The following is a 25757-nucleotide window of genomic DNA, read 5'->3' as shown; positions in this document are numbered from 1 at the left end:
TTGGATAAAAGTTCCTGATGAGAAACAAAATATAATCATTAGTAAAAAGTTACTTGATTAAAAATGAAGTTTTGTCATGAAGATTACCTTGTTTTTTTTTCAGATCAAAACTTGAAATGTATTATAATTTTAGGAAAAATGCTTAGAAGCTAGAAACGAGAAAAAAAGTAAAATAAGTTAAAGACTCACTGCAATGAAAATTGTGCTTTTAATAGTTTTTGTCATTTTTATGTATATTGGAACTACAAGAAAACGAGATAATGAACAGATTTAAAACTCATTTGATAACTGCTGAAACGAGACAGTTGAGAGGAGGGAGACAAACACAAAAACACCACAACATTTAGAAGACAAGAGCGTGAGTGACTGCAACAGAAACGCACACAGACATGTCAGACTTAGTGGACAGATTAAAGTGGCACAAAGGAAAAAAAAAATAGTACCCAGTTTTTCTCTTAGTTTGAGTGAATTTTCTATCAGTTTGTTTTACCAAAAAACAGATTTTAACTCAGTAAAACATGGTGCAAAAACAAATGACTATCCAACAAATAGTGGATTTGTTTTTACACCTATTAGTTTCTGAACATGCTGTGGCAATGGGACGATTATTCTGTGATGACTCATGCCTAAAGCAGCAACAATCAACTGCCAGTGTTTCAAATTGCCCAATCCAAAGTAATAAAACGAAACAAGTGGGAAGCACTGACAAAATAAAAGCATGCAGTGATCTGTTTTTTAATTGTGTTTTTCGTGTGTAAAAATCCCAAAAAAGAAAACAATCATCTGAAAACAGAGCAAACGACTCACAAATAGGCTTGATTATGGATGTAGGTCATAGAAAACCAGAAAAACCTGGACAGAGGTGCAGGTCTTACTCAATAGTTATCAGGAGTCATGATTTATGAATTAAAAAGGGAGTTCCAAGGAGAATGACTCAACAAACCACAAAGTCTGATGGGAAAAAAAAACATCTGGATTATCCACAAAACTCCAGGACTTCTGATGTGTTTCAAGTTTGTAAAAAATTGGACGAAAATCCTCAAATATGTCAAATACTTTAGTGTCAGTTATCACGATTAATCAAACAGACTCAAAGCCTCTCAGACAAGTCTCACAAATTTAAAATCTGGATCAGGTCAGAAACTAATTTTATCTACAGTGTATGATCACAATTTTAAGATCAGTTGCTAGATTTTACCAGGGTAATAATAAACAAAACTACTATGTTCTCAAAGCAGACATTAAAGGGTCCAAACAAAACACTGAGTGATGAGTAGCTTGTTGATTCTTGTTGATAACATTAAAATTTGTTTGGGCATGTTTGACCCAAAAGTTTCTAAAAGGCTTTTTGAGAAGGTGGTGGCTTCGTATTTTTGTAAACTTCCCTTATATCTCCGAATTATCTCAATAGGATTTAAATGCAGGATGGTCCAAAAGTTCTTCTCCTGAAAAATGGTCATTGTGACAAAACCCAGTCATCACCACACAGACGAGGACTCTCAGTTATGAGATATGCCTCCTGCAACATCTCCACATACCCAGCTGCAGCTTGACGCCCCAAAACAGTCTGAATCTCCATTGTTCCACTGAAGAAAACAGCACCCCGTGTGGCCTTATAACAGGGGTCTGCAACCTTTAACAGTAAAAGAGACATTTGGGCTTGTTTTCTATTGGTCAAAGCTTAGAAGGAGCCGAATACGGAATATGGATTTACATTCATGACTGTCTTTTTTTTAAATAATATGAATTACAGCTATTTTTTTGGCACGATCAAAAGCAAAAATATAAAAAGAACCCAGCATCTCTGAAAATGTGATTTCTTTTTTTTTTTTACTTATTTTCAAAATAAAAGACACTCTGTGCCAAACAGGATCATCTCAGTTTAGCTCTGGACAGCTAGTAACCAATGTTGTGCAGCATGAGATAAAATGTGCTTTTAACTCATAAAAGATCAAACTTTTTACCAACGTTTTGCTTTGCATATAAAATCTGTTCATTCTGGAGGTAGAGTTGAACAAACAAGATGTCTTCAGGTCAACAGGATGTAAAAACCTGCATAGTTTATCATCTATGTAGTTCAGCGTCATACTTTTGTTTTCCACTTAAACCCCCGACCACAGAACTTTATTTCCTCAATCATACTTTTATAACCTTATTGATTAAGGCACATTGAAATATATTTTGTCGCAGAAATTAATAATCACTTTAAAAACAAATATTTCCTAATTTACGTAAAGCACCATGGATTTCCTTGTGAAAAAGTAACTTGTATATGAGATGTAGTTGTAGTTCTTAGAATTGTGATCGTTAAATAAAATCTTTTTTTTTCTATTTTATAAACATGAAATGTGCATTATTATTCAGGTAGTTTTTTTTTTAACTCACACCTTGAGAAATGTCAAAGGTTCTTAACATTTAAAAAATAATTCTTAAAAAAAATCTGTCAACAGGATAAGAAAAATGGTCTCGTCAAGAATTAATATTTAAAAAAATTCTAGTCACTAAACACATTTTCTTAAACTAAGATAATGTTGCAAAAATTGATTAGATTATTTTTCTTGCAAAACAGGTTTTTTTTCTTGAAACAAGGCTCTTTTATTTTGTAAGATTCAGTTTTTACAGTGTAAAGGTTAAAACCCAATATTTGAGGTGTCATTGACATTTATTTAGCTGAGTGCTACCATATAAAAATAGTGCTACCATATACAAATAAAACTATTTTGAAAGATGGTAAATCCAAAGTATTATAAAAGAAAGAAAAGCAGGTCACAAAAATATCAACTTTTCTAAATGTAGTAAAACTATACACCCCTGGAAATTCTTCTTAGCCTTTTAACCATCCTCGACTATCCCTGCTCTGTGCAGGGTCACGAGGGTCATTAGATTCTACTCAAGCGATTTCAGGGCAAAGACAGGACACACCAAGTAAAGACAATTTGGAAAAATAGCTCGGTATAGTCTTGGGATATATCATAGGTCTTCAACCTGCGACTCCGGAGCTCTTTTACGGCTATTTTACCTCTTTATAGTGGCTCTCTGGCTAAAGAAAAATAAAGTAATAGTGTTTTCCTCAAATAAGGATTACTAAATTAACATTGAATTCATTTAGATTAGTTAGGTTTAGAAATTTATGGGTAGGGTGCACCTTGAAGATAAACTGGGTAAAAAAAGGTTTTACATCCCTGCTGACTCAAATACTGATACTTTGCTAAAAGTCTGATCCTTTATTAGTTTAAAGCACATATTATCTTATGTTATCGAGAGCTGCACTGGGATGATCCAGTTTGGCACAAGGCGACTTTTATTTTGAAAGGAAATCATACGAGCTCCTTATTAAACGTAATGAATAATTTCACACGTTGAGAAAATTCTAGTTTCTTCTTATATTTCTGTTTTTATTCATGCCACAAAAGAAGCCAAATTAATATTTATTATTAAAAAACACATTGTAATGAATGCACAGCAGTATCAAAATAAGATTATATGAATTGAGATAGATCACTAGACGTGGCATGCTAGCACGTATTTGTACGTGTGTTTGACCTCAGATCAGACCCGACGACCTGCTGGTAATTACATTACTAAGTAGTGAAAAATAAACTAACCAGGATTTCCTCCGTAGTGAATAGGACAAGGTAATAAAATAGGACCAAAATTAAGGATTTTATGGTCCTTCTACTCTGTCTGCTAAACCATCTCATTATTTTAATACCATTCAAATATGGCGTCGCTCTTTACGTATCTTGGACAATATTAAAAAGCCTGCGTGTCATCTCTAGTGATTTATAACTCATTGACTTTGCGGCTCCTACTAAGTTTTGGTCAGTAGAAAACGATACAAATGGGATTTTTGGGAGACGTATCACAACATCTCGCATTGCTGGAATTATGACAATCTTAGCTCTAAAATTGCTCGCTTTTTTTTTTTTTTTTTTTTGTATTTTGCACCACAAATGTTAGCCTGGGAGAGAGTTGAGAGATGATGGGATATCAGTAGAGGCTAACTTCCAGGCCAATATAGTCCCACCCTCAACTAAAAGGTGAATTTCTTATGAAATTCTGCAGCACAAACATAATTAAATAACTACTGGGAACTATTTTACAATTGAATAAAGTATGGTTGGAGTGGGACTTTAAACTAAAGTTCCTTATTTTAGCTACCTATAATCTATTAGATTTTGGAGGTTTGTCTCCTCAGCAGATCTCGTCAGGATCAGGATCAATGCTCGTGTCACTCCTGGTGCGTAAAAGTGTCTGCAGCGCTTAGATTTTATCAGACAGTTCATCTTCTTGCTGGTTAAAGTCCGCCAAAGCTTCGGACTTTAAACTTTCGCCGCATTTCTGCTTCTTTTGGTCAATGGAAGCTGAGCACGTGAGGAAGTTCCGCAGCTGTTTCACCGGGGCTCGTCACTACGTCACCGCGCTCCTGCGCGCCGATTGGTCCGCTCGTCCGCGGCCGTTATCGCCTATAAACTCGGCAGCTTTGAAGGAGTTGGTTGTATCTCCTCCTTCCTCCCCCCTAACAACAGATCGGGATCAGCCTCGTCGGAGGGAGGAAAGGGGCTCGAGCTAGTTCCGGGGAGCTTTGTCCTGAAAAGTGAATCAGAGATGCAGAAGTGCGCCAAGTCGTGGGGGGTCTTCTTCTTGGCAAAGTCTGTGAATCCCGGCGCTCCGCGCGGGCATCTCAGACACAAAAGCGGCGTGCTTTGGAAACTTCCGAGCGGGAGCCGCGGCGGGTCGGCGTCCCTGACAACCGCCGCCCGGGGGCTGAGGACCACCGCGGCCGCCGCCTCCTCCAGGCGCATCGAGAGGATCCTGCCCAGACACGATGACTTCGCGGAGCGCCACATCGGTCCAGGTGAGCGCGAGAAGAGGGACATGCTGGACGTCCTGGGACTCGAGGTGAGACAAACTCCAAATATCATCAATGAATCCGATCATCGGGAATCACTGTGATTGATCGATTTATTCACGTTTGCAGTCAATCGATCAGCTGATCGAAAACACAGTTCCAGCCTCCATCCGCCTTCAGAGGAGTTTGAAGATGGATGATCCGATCTGTAAGTTTGAGCATCTCAAATGCTAAAGTGCATTCATGCAAACAACATTTTATACATTTATAAATACATTTCTAAATAAAAACAAGCTTTGAATCGGACTCAAAGCGGCTTTTCTGGGGCGCATCCAACAGACGGAGAACGAAGCCAAGTGAGTGGCTGAAATGTAGGTTGCACCTCCATTGTCTCGGCGGAGCGCTCTCCCGGGTTAAGTCTTCCTTTGAACATATTAGGAGTTGTTTTCGCGGAACTCGGCGCGCGGCACCAATCTCCTGATGGGAAGGCGATGCTCATAGGACGGCAGCGGAGTGTAAAGTTGAGCCCTGCGCTCTGGTCCCAAGTCCAGTTCAATCTGGTTGCAGGTTGTTCTCATTACATCACAGCCGAGGGGGTTCCTAATAAGGTGGTCTGCATCAGATTGCTCTGCATGAATCTTCTTGTTTTTGCAGAGTTTTGAGCCCCCTCTGTCCCATTTTAGTTTACTGAAAAATGCAATATAAATGCAAATATATGCTGGAACTTTAAAAAATGTTACAAAGGAGAAGGGCTGCATATTTATTTATATTAGATTGAAATAAAAATGAAACCTGAGCACACAGTGTTGTGTGGTTTTACTTTTTTTGTTATCAGCAAACATTAAATCTGTTTATTTATTAGCCAGATTTATCAACAGTCTTGAATAGAAATGAAAAACTGCCAGACTTGTGACGCTAAATGTTTTAGTTTTTGCAACATTAAACAGGATAAAGGTGGAAATAATCTATGTATCCATGTTGCCTATTGATGGGGATAAATTAATTTGGCAAAATATCGCGATAACTCCATTTGGCGATACGTGTATTAAATTTAAAATGCTGACAAGATGATATTTGATTAATTATTTATCAGCAAACATGAAGTTTAGCATCTTACTTTTGTTTTTTTTTGCCACTTCTAGTTGGCAGTACATTACGCTGAGTTATGAACTAAGTTATAAGATATAACTAAGATTTAACCAGTTTGTGTTAAATATCCTTACACTTATCACACTTATGGAAAGTGTTGGTGTTTTTTGTTTTGGTTTAGTCTTGGGATATATCCATTAACATTTCATTTCTGAGCTCTAATATTGTTCGCCATTTCGTTTTAGGTTGTGGGACGTTGTAAGTTAGCGGGAGAGAGTGTAAACAGAGGGATGATGGGATGTCAGGGGAGGCTTACTTCCATGCCAACAGTCCCGCCCACAACTTGGAGGCAAAGTTTCCAATTAAATACAGCAGCTCTTCACAAACTGTTCTAGTTGGCTTCAGAAATATGCACATTTATATCTGTTGGGTTAGTTTATGGAATAACAGGGAGGAAAGTATTAAACTGAGTACAAATGTTACACAATTATTTATTTTTTAAAACATATAAATTAGAAAACGAGAAGCTTTATGGGACAAATATGGACAATCATGACTCCATTACATTATTTTGGTACCTTGAGGCTTTTTTTTCTTTAATTGTTTTGTGTTTATGTAAATAATTATTAGAGGTGGGACTTAATATGACTTTTTTTCCTATCCAATCCGTATTTGATTTATTTATTCAGTTTGTCCTAATATTTAGCAATTTTATTTTGAAACTAATAAGTAAGTAAAGTAAAGAAATGTAAATGAAAGTTATAAATTAAATTCATTTGCAGTCATGAAATCATCCGCCGGATTTAACATACATTGAATAAAACGTATTTTCTGATTTTAATATTTAAATAATAAGTTTGTGAATCAATAAAATAAAGTCCAGTAATCGTGGCTGATGGAGCCCTCATTCTGATAAAACGCTGACTCAGCTGGAACTTTTTTGGTCTTCTGGAAAACGAGGCGTCACCACAGACAGACGACAAGCAGCTAGAAGTTCAGGCGTTTTGGGGGCTTCTTTATCCACGTATGAGTTGTCCTGGCGCCCCCCCCCCCCTCCCTCTAACTCTGTCGGGTTTGATAATGCAACAAGCCATGCTGAAGGAACAAACTGGAAGCTGTGCTGCCTTTTTTTTTTGCTTGTTCAGCTTTGAAGGGCTTCAGCTCGCAAAGCCAGCGAGGATTTTTTTCTTTAACAATAGAGCTGCTGGACGGCTGCAGATCGGCTTTTTTCCTTTCTCTCTGTAGGATCATGGGAAACCGCTATTCATGCTAGAAGAAATTTATCACAATAACTCCCCCCACAAAAAAAGAGATTCACCACAGTTGTGTGAAGTCCTCCGATCCCACACGTTCTTCTAGAAGAAGCCATAAAATATCCACTTTGCTTTGTTTCCTCTCGCTTGTTTCTCCGAAAACAGGAATAGTCGGGACTTTTGGTTCAGACGGGCAGCATTGTCCATTCCTCTGGGTTGCTAGGCAGCCAGGAAGGCCAGAGAGGCTAATTGTGTGGTGACAGAGCTTCCCAGCAGCGTGGAGGGTGTGGGGGTCAGGCCTGAACAACATCAGGGAAGAAACTGAAACAAGACCGGCGTTCAGAGAAAAGGAGAGTTTAAGCAGAAATCAATCAATCAATTAGAAACAGTTCAAATGGTTAAACCAGAAAATAAATTAAAATATTCTGCAAAGTTATCTGTTTAAATTTGATATAAGGCATCACAAGATGTCAAAAATTAAGGAAATTGACTATATGAGTGTTCTGTTTTGAAAATCTCCTCTTTCAATGAAATTTTTCTGGGTTTCACTTCTAAAATGGTTCAAGTTTTGTCTTGCAACTTTGCAGCTCAGTTTTTTTTTTTTTTTTTTTTTTTTTGCAGTATTAACTTGAAGTATTCCCTTTTTTTCCAGGTGAAAATGAGGTCCTGGAAGCCCTGCAGAAGATTGCCTCAGAGAACAAAGTTTGGAGGTCTTACATCGGGATGGGTTACTACAACTGCTCTGTGCCGCCGCCGATCCAGAGGAATCTGCTGGAGAATGCTGGCTGGTGAGTCTCCACAGACGGGTGTCCAAAAAGGCAAATTTGCTTTGGGAAAGTGTTTTATGAAGCTATCAAAGAAAAATACTTGATTATAAGGAGTAGGAGCTAACCTTTCTGATTTGATTTTGCAAGGTTTTTCTTAGAATTTAACATTTTTCTTGTTGAAGTCCAACTTTGATCATGTTTTGATCAATATTCGAAGTGTTCCCAGTGATTAAAAAAAAAAAAAAATATGATGATGCCGTTTTTGGCCAAAATAAAAAAAACAAAAAAAAACAAATCTGTTGTTTATTAGAAATGCACCTCCTTCTTGTTGCTGACAGCTTTCTGTTAACAAAATTTACCCCTAGCTTATAGCTCCTCACACTTCCCAAGCTAACATTAGCGGTGAAACAAAATGGCGAGCAATATTGGAGATTTCCAGCCGTAATGTTTTGAGCAATAAGCTAGGAAAACAATTTGAATAAAGAAATACTCAGAAATTCAATTTTGATTTAAATTTTTGTTAAAAATGTCATCCATCATCAGAAAAATGCCACAAAAACATGCTAAAAACAGTGTTTTCATCGCAGTGGGTCTTTAAAAAAATGATCTTTCATCCATAATTGGCCTACATTTTCTTTTCCCTCCATTCATGTTTCTTCTGTTGTCATTAATGCCACCAGCTCTGTTCTCATATCTACCTGCTCATACGATTCACTGGTTTTTGTCGTCAGGGTGACGCAGTACACGCCGTACCAGCCCGAGGTCTCTCAGGGCCGCTTGGAGTCTCTCCTGAACTATCAGACGATGATCTGTGACATCACAGGGATGCCGGTGGCCAACGCCTCCCTGCTGGACGAGGGAACGGCTGCTGCCGAGGCCATGCAGCTCTGCCACAGGTACCTGATGATGCACAGTTTAATATGGAGCAGGAAGTTTGATATGTTACAAACAAACGGAGTATAAAACACATATTTACCGTTTGTTTTTTCAGGCAGAACAAAAGGCGAACTTTCTATATTGATCCACGCTGTCATCCCCAAACAATCGCCGTGGTGCAGACCAGAGCCAAGTATGAACTTCAAACACTCGCCGGTTTGACCCCCACCTGCTTTTAGAGTGTGTTCCGGTAAATAAAAGTCACTGTTCCACTGCTGTTCTGCAGCTACATTGGAGTCAAGACGGAGCTAAAGCTGCCTCACGAGATGGACTTCAGCGGGAAGGACGTGAGCGGCGTGCTCTTTCAGTATCCAGACACTGACGGCAGAGTGGAGGACTTCACCGCTCTCGTGGACCGAGCACACAAGGGCGGGGTAAGAGTGTGAAAAGCTAGGAAAAAAAATGATGCCCAATACCCATAAATAGCAGCTAATCAGCTCTTAAACCCAGAATGGGTGAAAGAAAAAGGGACTGAACGTTTCAAGGATTCATCTATGTGCTTGTCCAGGCCCTGGCCTGCTGCGCCTCTGACCTGCTGGCCCTCTGTGTGATGCGCCCCCCTGGAGAGTTCGGTGTTGACATCGCCTTGGGGAGCTCCCAGAGGTTTGGGGTTCCTCTCTGCTACGGCGGTCCACACGCCGCCTTTTTCGCCGTCAAAGAAAACCTGGTCCGTATGATGCCCGGCAGAATGGTCGGAGTCACCAGGTGGGAGAAAAAGATTCAGATTAGGAGCAAAAATGATCACTTGGAGTATTTCTTAAAATAAAAATGATGTTTCAGGGACGCGGCTGGGAAGGAGGTGTACCGCCTTGCCCTGCAGACCAGAGAGCAGCACATCCGCAGAGACAAGGCTACCAGCAACATCTGCACTGCACAGGTATCAGCAGAAGTTCAAAACAGTAAAACTTTATCTTCATCCTTTCCAATAGACCTTTTCTTTTCTTGCAGGCTCTTCTGGCGAACATGGCTGCCATGTATGCACTGTACCACGGTCCACAGGGACTCAAACACATCGCTGAGAGGACACACAATGCTGCTCTCATTCTAGCTGAAGGCAATTTTTCCCCTTCATTCTCTAGATTACTTCAAATACGACACAATCCTTGCTTTAATTACAGATTTAAATAGAAAAAATGATTACAGTAATGGTCAAAAAAGAGTAAATACATTTAAATCAACTGAATCTGTAAGTTTGAACACAGTTACCTCAGTAAAAGGAATCTTTCTTTGAACAAAGACAGTGTAGTGATGCAGACGAGGCAAAAAAAAGTTATAAAACAGTGTTGATAAACCTTCCAAGCAGTGCAGGAAAAGGAATCCCTGTCTGACTCTATCAACGACTTATACAACAGTGAGGTAAAGTAGCAAATTTAATCCCTTGTTGTGCTGCAGGTAAACAACTCAAAGAGCAAAAGTCTTGGAACTCATGAGTGGTTAGTTAAGAGAAAAATCAATGTTCTTTAATGGAACAAAGTCCGCACTTACATTCAATATCTACAGAACAAAAAGAGGGGGCTCGTGGAAATAAAATAAAAACTAAAAAAGCTGCATTACCTTCTATAATTCCAGTGTGAATGCTTTTGGCTGAAAGAAGTCGCTGAAGATGCTGAAGGGATTTGCTGAAAATGCAAAAGCTATTTGCAAAATGTTCAATTTTCTAAAAGACTGGAAATTCGTTAAAGGACTATAAAAAAGCGACGAAGTTGACTTAAATTTCGGAAAAATTGGTAGTAAAATTGCTTAAAAATTGCTAACAGATGCCAATTTTGCAAAAAAATTTAGTGTGCTGCTTCAATATGAGCTAAACTCCAAATTACCCCAAAAATCCTTGGTAGATGTCAGGTTAGAAAAAAAAAGTTGCTTAGCAGGTTGCTTAAATACTAGCTAAACTTCAAAATAGCTTAAAATTCCTTAGTAAACTAAAAGTAAAAAACATTAGCCTGTTGTAAAATAGAAGCTAAACTCCAAAATAGATGCCAATTTAGCCAAAAAAGCTAGCACATTGTTCAAATATTAGCTAAACACCATAATAGCCTAAAATTCCTCAGTAAACTAAATTAGTCAAAAACGTTAGCCTGTCGCTAAAATAGTAGCTAAACTTCACTAAAAAATACTATTCAAGATGAAAACATAGACCATAAATATATTTTAAGGGCTTGTTGCTAATTCACTTGAAATTTTGACATTTGAAGACTTTCTCATTCATTTCCTTTGGGGCATATTTTGCTCGATATTTAAAAAAAACTGTAAAGTTTGAAAGTTGAACGTTTTGATACCAAAATTGCTGAAATCCCTGAAAGTGTGATTGAGTTTTGACTTGCCAAAAAACGCACAGAAAGGAGCAGAAGAATCACAATAGTGTGAATAACACAATAACATTCTATGTAGACAGAAAACGAACAGATTTAGCTGAGTTTCTCTATTGTGTAAATTCAGAAGTTGCCTGTTGGTTTCAGGTCTGAAGAGAGCGGGCCACCGGCTGCACAGCGACATTTTCTTTGACACGCTAAGGATCAACTGTAGTGTTGCTGCCAAAGACATTTTGGAGCGAGCCACACAGCGGCAAATAAACCTGCGGGTCTACCAAGAGGGAGTGGTGAGTCTCCGCCTGTTCCTAGAAGGCGCTTCAAGTCCCAGCTTGAAAAACTGTCGTAACCTAGTTTGATCTTTGTAGATTCCCGCTTTTTAAATGTGAGACTCTGAAACTTTTTGGTTTTTTCGAACAGCTGGGCGTTTCTCTGGATGAGACGGTGACCGAGAGAGACTTGGATGACCTCCTTTGGGTTTTTGGCTGTGAATCTTCAGCTGTACGTTTATAGTCACATTATATATTTTTTGCATGTATTTATTCTTTCTTACAGTTGATTGTTGTGGTAAAAAATATTACGCTGCGGCAGCTGGAAAGTGGAGAATCACGATTTTATTTTGAAATTTTCAGGAACTCATTGCGGAAAAGATGGGGGAGCGAGTGAAAGGGATTATGGGAAGTCCTTTCAAGAGGACAAGCAAGTTCCTCACACACCAGGTCTTCAACAGGTTGGTTCTCAATTGATGAGGACAAACCCAGAATATTATTTTGAAACAATAATTTGTTTTTCTTTTAAAAGCTACTCTAAAAGCCCCAATTAATGTCTATTTTTGTCTTTTTTGTGGCTCAGAAGCTGCATTTTTCTGCTGAGCTACATTTTAGAAAAAAAAGGACAGACAAGAAGCTTTTTTGAAATCAAAACTAACTAAATGGCAAAGAAACAGCTTGATTTTTGTTTTTGAATATTCTTCAACGCTTTCAGACGGCCTTGGGAGTTTGCCTCATGACCAGAGTCTCAGGCTTTTTCTCTGTAGAAAAAATGTCAGCTGGGACTTGCAGACAAAGCAGAAACCTCTCCATTCATAACACGAGCATGAGCCTTGTCTAAACACATTCTGCTGACCATCAAACTCTGCAGCGGGGTGATAACGTGAATCATTTAGAGTATTAAAAAACATGCAGAAAAGTGGAGTTTAAAACAAACAAAGAAAAAAATTGGGAGTTTTATGTGCTCTAAATGATAACCAAACACTTCAGATCTGTACACTTGCCATGTTTTAAGAGACCTAAAGGTTCAGAGTATGTCTTTGTTTCTAAAAGTGGACCATTTAATCTTTATTGGTGCCATAAAATAAGTTCATAAGTGAATACAAGCGCAAAAACGTTACTGATGCATATAGGATTTACCTTTTTGAAAGCTTTGTGGATCAAGAGTCTAAAGATAATTCCTGATTCTGTTTCCATTAAAACAACGAGGTGTGAAATGTCATCTGCAGGAACATAGTTTTTAGTTCTTTAGTGACCACTAATATTTTTTATTACTTTGAGATGCAACAATTGTTGGCTTGCACGTTGCATACAGACATGTTGCTCAAATGATGCAGAAGCTTTAGCCGCTAATCACACCAAATAGTCTTAATGGGTCACCAGCCCTTCATAGTAGTCTTGTATTTTCTAATAAGGGAATTAAACTTCCACTTTAAGACATTATGGATGACTATGTTGGAACATTTTTTCTGCTAACTTTTTAAAAACCTTTTATAACTTTAAAATAAAAATCTTAGAATTCCAGATTTTTTAGGAAACAAGACATCCCTTTGACTCAACTTTTAAGACATTCTGAACATTTGCGACTGTGATTCAGTTTGTATGCCACCCTTCATCTCAACTCCACCAGATCTGCTTAATTTACATTATTAGTAAATACTAATTTCATCAGGATTAAGTTATGCTTTTCAAATTTAGATTTATTTTACTAACTTAAATACGCTCAAAATTACTAAAAAAGTGGATGATAGAATAGTTTTACTCTTGGTTTAAAAAAAAAGAGTAGATTGGCCACATTTAATGATCTCCAGGCTTCACATTTTATTAATAAAAGTGTGGAAAAACAACCGACAAATCCCTTTGAAACATTTACAGAAAAAAATATGAGAGCTCCGAACATAGATCCCTGAGGAACACCAAAAGTCAGAGCTACTAAAAAAAAGCTATAAAAAGATGTCAAAAACAAATCAGAGACTCAATCTGTCAAATTGGACAAAATTGTGATAAAGTAATTTAGGTTCAAATGGATCCTTTGGAAGATCCGGGATCAGTAAAGATATCAACAAAAAAAGATGAAATAATTTAGCGCTGCAAAACCTTAATCTTAAAGTAAAAAGAGCCTTGTTTCAAGAAAAATTGGCAGACTTTGTTTTTTTTTTTTTTGGCTAATTTAAAGAAAATCTGCCAATCGGGTGAGAATTTTTGACTTTTTTTGGAATGTGTAAATGTAATTTTTCATTCAAAAGTGCATTTCCTTTTTGTTTCTTCAGTTACCACTCTGAGACCAACATTGTGCGCTACATGAAGCGTCTGGAGAACAAGGACATCTCACTGGTGCACAGCATGATCCCACTGGTTAGTCCTCCCTGAATCCAGAATCCGAGTGAAATCCTGATGTCACGAGTCATGGAAGTGTTGTTTTCTTCTGCAGGGCTCCTGCACCATGAAGCTCAACAGTTCATCAGAACTCATGGTGAGTCTGTTTTTGGCTGTGCCTTCTGATCCTTTTCCAACCATCTCCGTGACGACACTGAAACCTCCCTCACAGCATTTTGTAGCCATGTTTGAATTAATGAGGTCAATTTTAATCTAGTATGTTTCATTCTCTCTTTGCCATGCACCACCACCACAATTTTTAGCCCATCACCTGGAGGGAGTTTGGGAACATCCACCCCTTCGTGCCTCTGGATCAGGCGGAGGGATACCAGAAGCTCTTCCGGCAGCTGGAAAAGGACCTGTGTGAGGTGACGGGCTACGACAAGATCTCCTTCCAGCCAAACAGGTCAGACTGCAAACGAGATCAGAGCACAGAGTTTTATTTAAGTCAGTTAAGTTTAAAAAAATGCTTTGACTAATTAACCAATTAAAGACTTTACAAGCCTACAAAATTGTGATTTTACAATAAAAGCAAAGTATTTACTAAAAAGAAAAAGATTATTGGTCAGAAAAGGCTGACTGTCCACCAGTTAAATGTCACCAACATTTTCTCTGATAAAACACACGCCTACCTCCGCTGTTATCGGCCACATTGGCCAAGAGCGTCACCGTTCACCTTCATGTAGTCTGGTTTCCTCTTTTGGTCATGTCAGTGGACTGCTCTTTGGACCCTCGTGGGGCTGAAGGATGTTTGAGATGTGTGACTGCAGCTTTTTGCCTTGTTTTTCAGTGGCGCTCAGGGAGAATATGCTGGCCTGGCTGCTATAAAGGCTTACCTTAACTCAAGGGGGGAAAGCTCCAGAAGTGTAAGTGTTTGTGCTGAGAGAGCAGAAGTGGAAATTCAATCAAAAATGTGTGAAGGTTTTCCAAAGAGACTACCCACCTTTGTTTTTGTCTTTACAGGAAAATTGCAAAATTTCATTAGCCTCTATTATTTGCTTTTAAAGACCCACTCCAATCACCTTTTGATCGGTTTTAAAATTGTTCTTTTAATTAGGATTATGCCACTTTTAGCCGAAATAAAAAAATCCTGTAACATATTCTAGGACATAGTTTCTGCAGAGCGGCAGATGTTCGTTAAAAATTCCCCTCTGAGTTGTGGGCGGGACATGGAGCAACCCCGCCCCCTTTTCCTCCTTGTTACTGAGAGTTTGGAGAGTTTTCTACATCAATACAATCTTTTACTAGAGATGTGTTGGGAAGATTCTGGCGATACGATATGTATCACGATACATGTGTCACAATGCGATAGGTATCCCAATATATCCCAGAACAATACATACAAGAGTATGACTTTCCCTTAACAGAATTTATTATTGACTTGTGTGAGATAACAACATCTTACATCAAAAAACTATTGTTTTACTCACCAGTACTGAGCATATATTTGAGAAACCATGAGTGAAAAACTACTTTTGACTAGGGAACAGACAAAAGCTAAATGGAAACAATCTCTTGTGGGATTTTTTTTTTAAATGTTCTTGCTAAATCTAGAACATTTACAGTAAACCAAATCTAGATTTGCATTTGTTTGTGTTTTTGGCTTATTTTGATGTTCTACGTGAGTACTGTTTGGTGGAGGAGTGTATTGGCAAGAGTTTGGCGATACAATACACATCATGGCGCGTGTCTCACAATACAATACTTTATATCCCAAGATAGCACCAGGGAAAAAAAAAAAATTAAGGAGTAAGACTTGGAGAAAATCTCTACCTGAGTATTGATACATCTTGGCTTTTCTGTTGGTAAATTAAGAAATATTTATTCTTAAAGGTAACAGTCAATATTAGTGCCTGATTTCCACAACATGATATTTTTCACTTTAAGGAATAAATAAATAATTTAATGAAAGTCCTTTAGCTAAAAAGTATGATTGAGGAAATGAAGTGCTGTTTGTTCCCAATACTGATGTTATGATATGATATATTGATATTATGCTTGAGCAGATTATGCAAAAATGAAGAAAAGATGTAAAACAAAAACTGGAAAAGTTGCATTACCTGCAATAATACTAGAATGAATACTTTTTGCGGAATGTAGTCGCTGAAGATGCTGAAGCTTTTAGCTGAAAATAGTGACACAATTTACTTTAATTGCTGAAGGGATTTGCTAAAAAAATGCAAAAGCTATTTGCAAAGTGTTAAGTTTACTAAAAGATTAGAAATTCATTAAAGAACTATGAAAGAGCGCTGAAGTAAAATTGCTTAAAAATCCCTAATACATGCCAGTTTTGAAAAAAGAATATTGAGTGTGTTGCTTAAATATGATCTAAACTCCAAATTACCCCAAAAAACCTTAGTAGATGCCGAATTTAGCCAAAAAAGCTAGCTTGTTGCTTAAATACTCGCTGAACTCCAAAATAGCCTAAAATCCCTCTGTAAGCTAAATTAGTCTAAAACGTTAGCCTGTTGCTAAAATAGAAGCTAAACTCTAAATCAGCCTTTAAAAACCCCACTAGATACCAAATCATCTAAAACGTTTGCATGTGCTAAAATATTAGCTAAACTCCAAATTAGCATAAAAAACCTCAGTAGATGCCAAATTAGCTAAAAAAAAAAAAGCTAAAACATTGCTTAAATATTAGCTAAACTCCAAAGTAGCCTAAAATTCCTCAGTAAACCAAATTAGTCAAACATGTTAGCCTGTTGCTAAAATAGGACCTCAACTCTAAATTAGCCTAATTCTCAGTAGATAAAAAAATTGTCAAAAATGTTAGCAAGTTGCTAAAATTTTAGCTAATTTGGCAATTACTATAAATGATGAAACCATAGCCCATGAATATATTTAAAGGTTTATTGCTAATCTACAAAAAAAATTGAAATTTGAAGACTTTCTTGTTCATTTCTTATGGGGCATATTTTGCTCAATATTTCAAAATCTAAAATTTTACCAAAAGTACAAGCAGTAATGTCCTGAACGAGTTAAACATTTTGATACAAAGATTGCTGAAATCGCTGAAAGTGTGATGGAGTTTTTACGTTCCAAAGTATGGAAAGGAGCAGAAGAATCCCAAAAGTGTGAATGCTTACCAAGCAATCGCACAATAAGACTCTGAACTACGTTTGCTCATAAAAAATAAAAATAACATCTTGTCACCATTTTAAATCAATATCACTAAATGAAATATCACAATTTATATGCCAAATCAATTTTTTTTCTATACCTGTACTTTTTATCTACTCCTGATTCACAACAATTTAAATACTTAGAAATGCGATTTTGAGCATAATTTTCTTAATATATGTCCTCCATCATTAAAAAATGTCACAAATTCAATCAAATTGGGTCATAAAAAATTGTGTATAATAAATTATTAGTATTGGGGATTTCAGTATTTTTCCACTCCATCTGTCTCTGTAATCCAATTTACAGCAGTTTACATTATACTTAACTGACATTTTGTTTCTTTTTGTGCCAAAATTAGGCTTCAATTTTTATTATCTGTTGTCACACGGAAGGAAATCATCCGTTCATGTTGGGCGCCAATCTGCTTTCAAATAAAACTGTCAGTCAGCCGTTTGCAGAAAGCGTTGGGTTGTTTCTGCTGACTCGGCAGTCCCCACAGAGCGGGGTCAGCGAAGGGCATTGCTGTGCGAGCCGAGCGGCGCAGCCCCCATCATCGTCAGATCCCGACAGTTTACTGATGGCTGCTAATGGGTCACCTCGACATCAAAGATTAACATGCTAATAGACTGTTGGACACCGCAGCGGAGGAGAACGGCAGATAAGACGCTCAGTCAGATTAAAGAAAGGCTGACTTGGGTATTTTTTTTCTCTCCCGTTGCGTTCGGCCTTTGTTTTTAATAACTTACCCTCAAGAACATCACAGATAGTGGGGCTGATCTCTGGTAAAAGTCAAGGTCCAAACCATAACCGAGCAAACAAAGTAGCTGAACGCCAACAACAAGCCACTTGCTTTTCAAAATTCCATATTTGGATGTTTTAAGACGGTTTCGGTCAAAGCGAGCCAACACACGAGTGAAGTGTCCCACTTTTCTGGTGTGACCGAGTTGCAAAATGTCAAAAGTGTCATCCTAATATGGGTTAAAATCAATGGACGGCCTGCAGGCATGTTGCACACCTAAAACGTTCTGCTTTTCTGTTCAAATTTGAATTTAAATAACTGAAAGAGTTCATTCACACTTTGTCAACAAATATTGTTTATCCCAAACCTGCAGATTTTCTTGCAAAAGCTTTCTGATTGATGCTCCTTGAACACAAAACTTGAATATTTCCAAAATCCTGTTTGTAAGAAGGCATCTGTCATGCAGCGTTCATGTATTTATTTTTTTTGTTGTAGGTCTGCCTGATTCCCAAGTCTGCCCACGGCACCAACCCAGCAAGCGCTCAGATGGCCGGCATGAAGGTCCAGGTGGTGGAGGTGGACAAAGACGGCAACATCGATCTGGTGCATCTGAAGGCTCTGGTGAGCAAACAGCTCAATACAAATGCCCATCATCAGTTTTGGTGCATTAAATGAATAAACTGAGTCGTATAACATGAATCATTAAAATGAGTTTCAAACGTTTACAGAGAATTTATCTTTTTTTAACTTTAAGGTGGACAAGCACAAAGCGAGTCTTGCGGCCATGATGATCACGTACCCCTCCACTTTTGGCGTCTTCGAGGAGAACATCAGAGACGTCTGTGAACTCATTCATCAAAACGGCGGCCAGGTGTATCTGGATGGTGCCAACATGAACGCCCAGGTGAGGGAAGATTTAGTTCCCACTTAAAATCTGGTGGTAAATGAAAGTAGTCAAGACTTTTTAAGACCGTGGGGTCTAAATTTGAAACTATGACCTTAAAATGCCTTAATAATCTTCAATTTTGATATCTGAGCCTTAAAATTGCTTTAAACTTCTTTCAAAATTTTTGGCTAAGATTCTTTTTTGATCAAATTATGTAAATAAGCAGTGGGAGAAACAGTTGTTAAGACTAATATGCCAGTTTGAAAAAATAGGAGCATTAAAGCACCACAAGATATGATAACATTTGATCATAAAATGGGAATTAATTAATAAAACAGGATCTGATGTTTAAAATTGTCTTCATTTTTGACATGCATTGGCTTAAATTTAACTTGAAAAAACTTGTAGTAAACCCTGGTAATCAATGTCTGCAGAAAGACTTGATCACAAAAAGAGAAATAAAAACAAATAGCTAAAGGTGCAAAGAGCATTATCCCGATTATACCATGGATACTTATAAAATAAATAAATATTAAAGCAATTATTAGTACTTTTGACACATGATTTGATGGGTTCTCAATAGGTCTGCCACGATTTTTAAAATAATTTTTATTTAAGTTTTGTTTTAATGAAAGAAACAAATGAAGGAAAGAAGCTGATTGATTCGTTAAAGCTTTAATAAACCATCGTTCTAATTGTTTTTAGTTTTAATCAGCATATAGCTTAATCACTTCAAGTTTAAAGCTAATGATGGCTAAGAAGTGTGTTTTACATCCAGTTCACAAATTAACCGATTGGTCGAATAATTGGAAAAATAATTGGTGATTATTAAAATAATTGCTTGTGTCAGCCCTCGTTGTCAAGGTAACGGCTACCAAGGACGCACCTTGCTCTTCTGCAGTGGAGGAAAGTGGTATATACAGTATGTTGAAAGATAATTTCAGAGGAAAAGTTCACCTTTTACCTCGTTTTAATTTTCCAATCAAATCATGCCTAATCATTCTAAGTTTAAAATATCTTTCCCTCTCTGTGTCTCTCTCTCATTAGTTGTTTTTATTGATTAAAATAAAAAAAAAACTTTTTTTTGAGGAAAATTAGATTACTTTGGTTTTAATGTTTAATTATTTAAAAAATGGATTTTTAAACATTTTATCACCTCTTAAAAGCTTGGAGAATAAAACTGCCTGACATATTTAAATAACCTTCTCTTGTTATTGTTCTTATGAGTCAAAAATATTTAATCCTTTTGTTTTTTAAACTCCTCACAAAAAACATGAAATTGGACCAAATTTCAGTTTGTGTGTCTGTGAAAACTTCAAAGACAAACCCAGTAAAAAGGAGGTTAAGCATCATTGGCGTCTGTGTTCAGGTGGGTTTGTGTCGTCCTGGAGACTACGGCTCGGATGTGTCTCACCTGAACCTGCACAAGACCTTCTGCATCCCTCACGGGGGAGGAGGACCTGGCATGGGCCCCATTGGGGTGTAAGTCCCTCCATCTATCTTTTAATTTGTTATTTTTCTCCAGTTTCTACATTTCGGTGTGATGATCACCTCTGGTACCTGCTTTTGTTGTTGCCCATCAGGAAGGCTCACCTCGCGCCCTTCCTGCCCAGTCACCCCGTCGTTCCCATGCAGTCCGTCAACAGCAGCAGCTCGCTGGGAACCATCAGCGCCGCGCCCTGGGGCTCCAGCGCCATTCTGCCCATCTCGTGGACGTACATCAAGGTCAGTGCAGACACGACGAGGAAGATGGTTCAGGTCTGGGGATCCAGTGGGATTTCTGTAAAACTCAAATTGGGAAATGTTTAAAAATAATTTTTATTTAAAAAGTGATTTAATTTGAACAAAAAACTGAAATATTTTTGCCTCCTAGATGATGGGATCCAGAGGACTGACTCATGCGACTGAAGTGGCCATCCTCAACGCCAACTACATGGCCAAGAGGCTGGAAGGCCATTATAAAGTCCTCTTCAGAGGCAGGAAAGGTACGGCTTCTACATGTGAAAGGTCAATGGAAGATTAATTCCTCTGAGGATCTGATTCGTTTTCTTTTCTGCGCAGGTTTTGTTGCTCATGAATTCATTCTGGACGTGAGGCCGTTCAAGAAGTCGGCCAACATAGAGGCTGTTGATGTGGCCAAGAGGCTGCAGGATTATGGTAAGAGGAACTCTGGAGTTGGAGGCAATTTTTTTATTCCTAATGGAAAGCATAGCTATAAGCAAAACTTTTTTTTTTCCCCCAAAGAGATAAATTATATATACGGTATATATTTTTTTTCATGTTGATCCAAATCATTGTGTCACGGTCAATATTTTGCTCTGCAGGTGCTCAAATCTACAATTCTAAAGTCCATCACACTTGAAATATCCCAGAAATCTCTGTGAACAGTGTGCATCAATGCTCCCCATTTTGGCAAAAATCGACCACAATGCATTGCACATTGAAAAAAAGATTAGAATTAGAATTCAATGGATTTGTGAATAGTTTTTGTAAATTGTTCGTATTTATTAGGTTTTTCATGTTGAGAAACCATTGAAATAATTAAAGTAGTGAGCATGGTGTCCGAATTGCTTTTCAGGGCAGTAGATAGTCTAGCATTACTGTTCTTTTTTTAATAACCAAGGAGGGAATTTGGACATGGTGATTTTCACATTTTCCCACAATATGGGAAAAGAATCTTCCTAAAATTTCACTCACACGCCAACATCTTATTTCTACAATCACAATCAAGGTTAACATTTGACTTTGGGAAGAGGCCGCCATCTTGAATTAAAAAAGAAAAAAAGAAAGAAAAAGAAAGAGCCCCTTTAGTTCTAGCTATAAATGTAAACTTTTTCTCTTCATTTGGAACTTTCTTTACAACTCCTCGAGCATAATTGGGAAAAAACTGTTAGAATTAGAAGAATTTACTACATGAATTGTTGCCTCAAGCAAAGTGAAATGATATGAAATAAAATATGATTATAGGTGTGGTAACTGATAAACCTCAGTTACCAAGGAAATTCAAAAATTTACTTTTGCCAATTCTTCTAAAAATGACATAGACCTGTTGGTCACCCCCAGACAACCAAACAATTAAATGGTTGCTATGGAGATAAAACTTAAAAAAAGTCGCAGATTTGACTTTTTTTTTAAATAAATTTGTCACATTCAGCTCTGAGCAGGGGGGAGGGGCAGAGTGGGAGGGGCTGATTACATCTGCTGTTTGCAGTTTTACAAATGAATGGATGAGGATCCAATGAAATTTAAGGACTAATTATTTTGGGGGTTTATTAAAAGAAAAAAACTAAACTTACCGTTTGTTTAGGTTTCCACGCCCCCACCATGTCGTGGCCGGTGGCCGGCACACTCATGATCGAGCCCACGGAGTCGGAGGACAAGGCCGAGATGGACCGATTCTGCGACGCCCTCCTCGGGATCCGGCAGGAAATCGCAGAGATCGAGGAGGGGAGGATGGACTCTCGCATCAACCCGCTGAAGGTGAGCTGCTCCACACCTGAGATGTCACCAGTGACGCTTCAGTGTTAATGTTTTTTGACTTCTCTGTGCTCCACATGCAGATGGCTCCTCACTCTCTAGCATGCATCTCCTCCTCGAACTGGGACAGACCCTACTCCCGGGAGTACGCTGCCTTCCCATTGGTCAGTGGATTCATGCCAGCAAAACACAACAACCTACATTTTATTGATGCCTTGCCCAACAACACTCCAGCTTGTAAAATAGTTGAGGATAAAACCAACAAACTTTTTTTTGTATTTTATGGAAGACCAGAAGAGACAAATTGAAATAAAGATATATGTCATTAAATTATTAAATAAATGTACAGTTAATTGTTTATAATGTTAAAACATATGTGGCATTAAAATATTCAAACAGGCATTGAAAGCACATTTAAATATTTCATGACATATAATTATTTCATGGTCCACTGTTGACTGGATGGGACCAATTGAAATTAATATATTATAAAATTTACAATAATACATATTTATTTCAATTTGTCACTTCCAGCCTACACTGGCCATGAAATAATTATGTCATGAAATATTTAAATGGGCTGTTTATTGGCAATTTTTATGTTTTAATGCCATATATATATATATTTTATTCATATCCAATTTTATTTATTTAATATCAATTTTAAAAAATGAATGACACATTTATTTAATAATTTAATGGCGTTTACATTTATTTCAATTTGTCTCTCCCGGTTCTCCATAGAATTTGGGTCTCCAGAAAAAGGAAAAGCTGCTCCGCTTCAAACTTGTGACTTTACTGCCCTCTGGTGGCAAAATGTGAAAATGTCATTCGTGTTTCATTTCCAACTTTCCTGAAATCTGTTGCACTTTTCTATAGGAAAAAAAAGTCCTTAAAAAAATAAAATAAAATAAAAACATAATTAAATTTTATTTTAAAGGTTTATTCCGTATATTTAACATCTCAGTTAGCACCACAGTGTTTTAACTTAATACTAAACTTCTGAAAATGTAAAGCTTATTTGTAATAAATGGTGAAAAAACAGATAAAGAAATAAAAATACTAACAATAGTGGTTGAAAAAGTTTACTTAGAAGTTTTTTTCTTTCTCACAGCCCTTTATCAGACCTGAAACCAAGTTCTGGCCGAGCATCTCAAGAATCGACGACATCTACGGCGACCAGCACCTGGTGTGCACCTGCCCGCCCATGGAGGTCTACGAGTCTCCGTACGAGGAGAAGATCGCCTCCTCGTAAAAACCCTCCACAGCTCTGTCCCAGTGTCCAGCCTTCACGTAACACAGCCTTACTGCCCATGTGAGAACACGAGGACCGCGCTGCTGGAGGAAGACGTTCCATTCCCGGTGGATGACATTTGTATTTTTGGGTAGTTAAGGTTAAAACAGGATGTAGATTTTTTTTTTCCCTCTAGAAATATGTACGTTTTAGAACCACATAAAATGTGGTTGATTGAGGTCTGCAGCGTTGCATAAAAGCCGTGAGCACGCACAAGGTTTGAGTGGATCTGTCGCAGCGTGAGGAGCGGACAGTGGGACGAGGTTCTGTCAAACTGTGTTCAAAGGACCAAAAGATCCGATTTCCATTCTCCACAACATTTCTGAATTACTATTCTGTCAGTTCACTTCTCCAACAAAACATCCTTTGTGTCTTTTTATTCCTGTAAAATAGTTGCCTTGACTTTCCCTTTCCTACAAATTTGTGACCAATTTAGGCATTAAAGCTGTTAGTCTGTCGACGTCTGCTGTTTGAAACTGTGGTAACGCTCTGTGACAAATGTCAACATAGATTATGTTTTAAATTAATTTTCTAATCTGAAATTTTCTGTTAAAGTGTATTAAAAATGTTTGTCCTAATGTGAAGTGAGCTTTTTTTATAAACATAAAACCACTGATGGTACAACAACAACAAGACTTTTAATTGCTGCTAAAACAAATATTTTAATGGAAATTAAAATGAACAGCAGTCCCATTAAAAAAAATATTTTTTTCTTTAAAAAAATAGAATGAGCGAATGGATGTTAAGGCAACAATTATTATCTTTTTTAAAGCTCCAGTGAAATATTCACCAATGATAAGTTTATTCGTTTAGTCTTTATTTTGTATTTTCAAAATCTATTTTATTTGCAAAGTTGAAAAATTCAGCCTAAAAATGCATTAAAAGTTCAAATCTAAAGACAAAAACTTAAATCTTCTGCCATAAATGATTAGAGTGGAAGTCAATGTAAACTCAGTGAAAATGAAGGACTCTTCTGCCCTCTAGTGGTAGATAGTGTAACAGCAATCTTTTTTTTTTTTTTTTTTGCATTTTAAATTATTTTAAATGTGACACCTCACTGAAGAACTGACTTTTTTAATTCAGATAATTTTGAACTGAGAGCTGCAGCTGATAAGTAAATGTTTATGCTTCCTTTTTTTTTTTTATCTCTTTCATAAATCCTGTCATCTCAATTTTAAATTGGGTCGGATCCTTAAAACCTGCTGGGTTTTTCAATCTTGTTGCAGAGTTACAAATTCTCAAATGCGTGGAAAAAACCCAAACCTGGAGTTTGGTAGATTTGGGGGAGATCGGTCCAGCAGGTTCCTGGATGCAGCAGCTTTGAGCTGCTGGGGGGTCAGATCTGTTGGTGGGAGATGACGACGACTGCATCTCTGACTGTGGAAGATTTTTTTCAGCAAAAATAACAGAAAAGTAAAGAGAAGAAAGTAATTTTCAGGGTTTTTTTTGGAGTTTTCTGACTAAACTTTTTCAAGTTTTTCTTCTTGCACAACATTTTAGCTTTCATCTACAAAGAAGGTCAAAGGGAAAAAGACAACAGTACAGCGACACCTAGTGAGGTAAAACATGTATAACATTTTTTATTTGAACTATTTTTACGTTTTTTCTTTTGAAAAAACATTTATTTCCAACTTGTTTTTTACATTAGGAGACATTTTCCAATTAAGTGATCAAAATATTGTTGTGAAAATCCAAATTTATTGAAAAAAATGTCTGCAGTGAGAAAAGTTTTAAACTGAAATTCGTTCACACAAAGAAAAGTGTAAACAGTTTTTACGGATTCTGCTCCTTCAGCAGAGCCTGTGATCAGAAAGGAAGCATACTTTGGTCAAACCCACCGAACTTTTGAAGAAAAAAAAGATAAATTCTCCTCCTCAGCACAGGTCAAAAGTTAAAAGGCTTCATTAAAGTACCAAACGGCGGTGACTCGTTCGTCTAGAGCACATGGGAAAACAGGAAATGACTCAACGTGCTTCAGTGGTTGGTGCAGCTGAAGTGCTGATTTGGTTCTGGACTGTTGGTGGTCTCACTGTTTATTTTGTACAATAATCAGACGTTTTTCTTTTCAGCGTTTACTGACAGACCAAAACAGCATGTCAAGAGCAGCTCAGAACAAACATTTTCAACAAATTCTCTTCTGTTCTGAAATATTCAGGAGCAGAAAGTCCAGCAAAGCATCTCTAATCTGCAGAGATCTTCAGGTTTTTGTTTTCTCCTTCGACCCATGCATTAAGCTGCTGCAGCCACGTGAGGCCCGCGCTTGCATAACTCCACTCCTAACATCTGAGCAATTTGTACAACACAAACACACCAAACTGCAAATGTCCACACGCTCATGTCAGGTTCACGCTGAGGTAGAGAGCCCCCCCGAGCAGGCCCCCCGCCTC

At 37.6% G+C, this 25757-nt stretch overlaps 1 protein-coding gene across 1 annotated transcript; it reads left to right on the top strand.

Moving 5' to 3' along the window:
• The first annotated feature begins 4608 nt into the window (after positions 1 to 4608).
• On the top strand, positions 4609 to 23863 carry gldc (glycine dehydrogenase (decarboxylating)). The gene is made up of 25 exons (XM_024275882.2): positions 4609 to 4902; positions 4982 to 5060; positions 7847 to 7982; positions 8693 to 8857; positions 8953 to 9030; positions 9124 to 9271; positions 9406 to 9602; positions 9678 to 9774; positions 9846 to 9951; positions 11354 to 11493; positions 11624 to 11704; positions 11836 to 11933; positions 13743 to 13827; positions 13904 to 13945; positions 14112 to 14254; positions 14639 to 14714; positions 18209 to 18334; positions 18468 to 18617; positions 19969 to 20081; positions 20183 to 20324; positions 20473 to 20584; positions 20661 to 20756; positions 21907 to 22079; positions 22160 to 22240; positions 23191 to 23863. Exons 1-25 carry the CDS (start codon positions 4609 to 4611, stop codon positions 23329 to 23331), a joined length of 3099 nt encoding a protein of 1032 aa, XP_024131650.1. The 3' UTR covers positions 23332 to 23863.
• The last annotated feature ends 1894 nt before the right edge of the window (positions 23864 to 25757 follow it).

This window comes from Oryzias melastigma, linkage group LG9 (assembly GCF_002922805.2).
Source record: "Oryzias melastigma strain HK-1 linkage group LG9, ASM292280v2, whole genome shotgun sequence".
Classification (NCBI taxonomy): Eukaryota; Metazoa; Chordata; class Actinopteri; order Beloniformes; family Adrianichthyidae; genus Oryzias; species Oryzias melastigma.
Note: the sequence above shows the minus strand (reverse complement) of the source record. Positions and strands in the feature narration are given on the sequence as shown.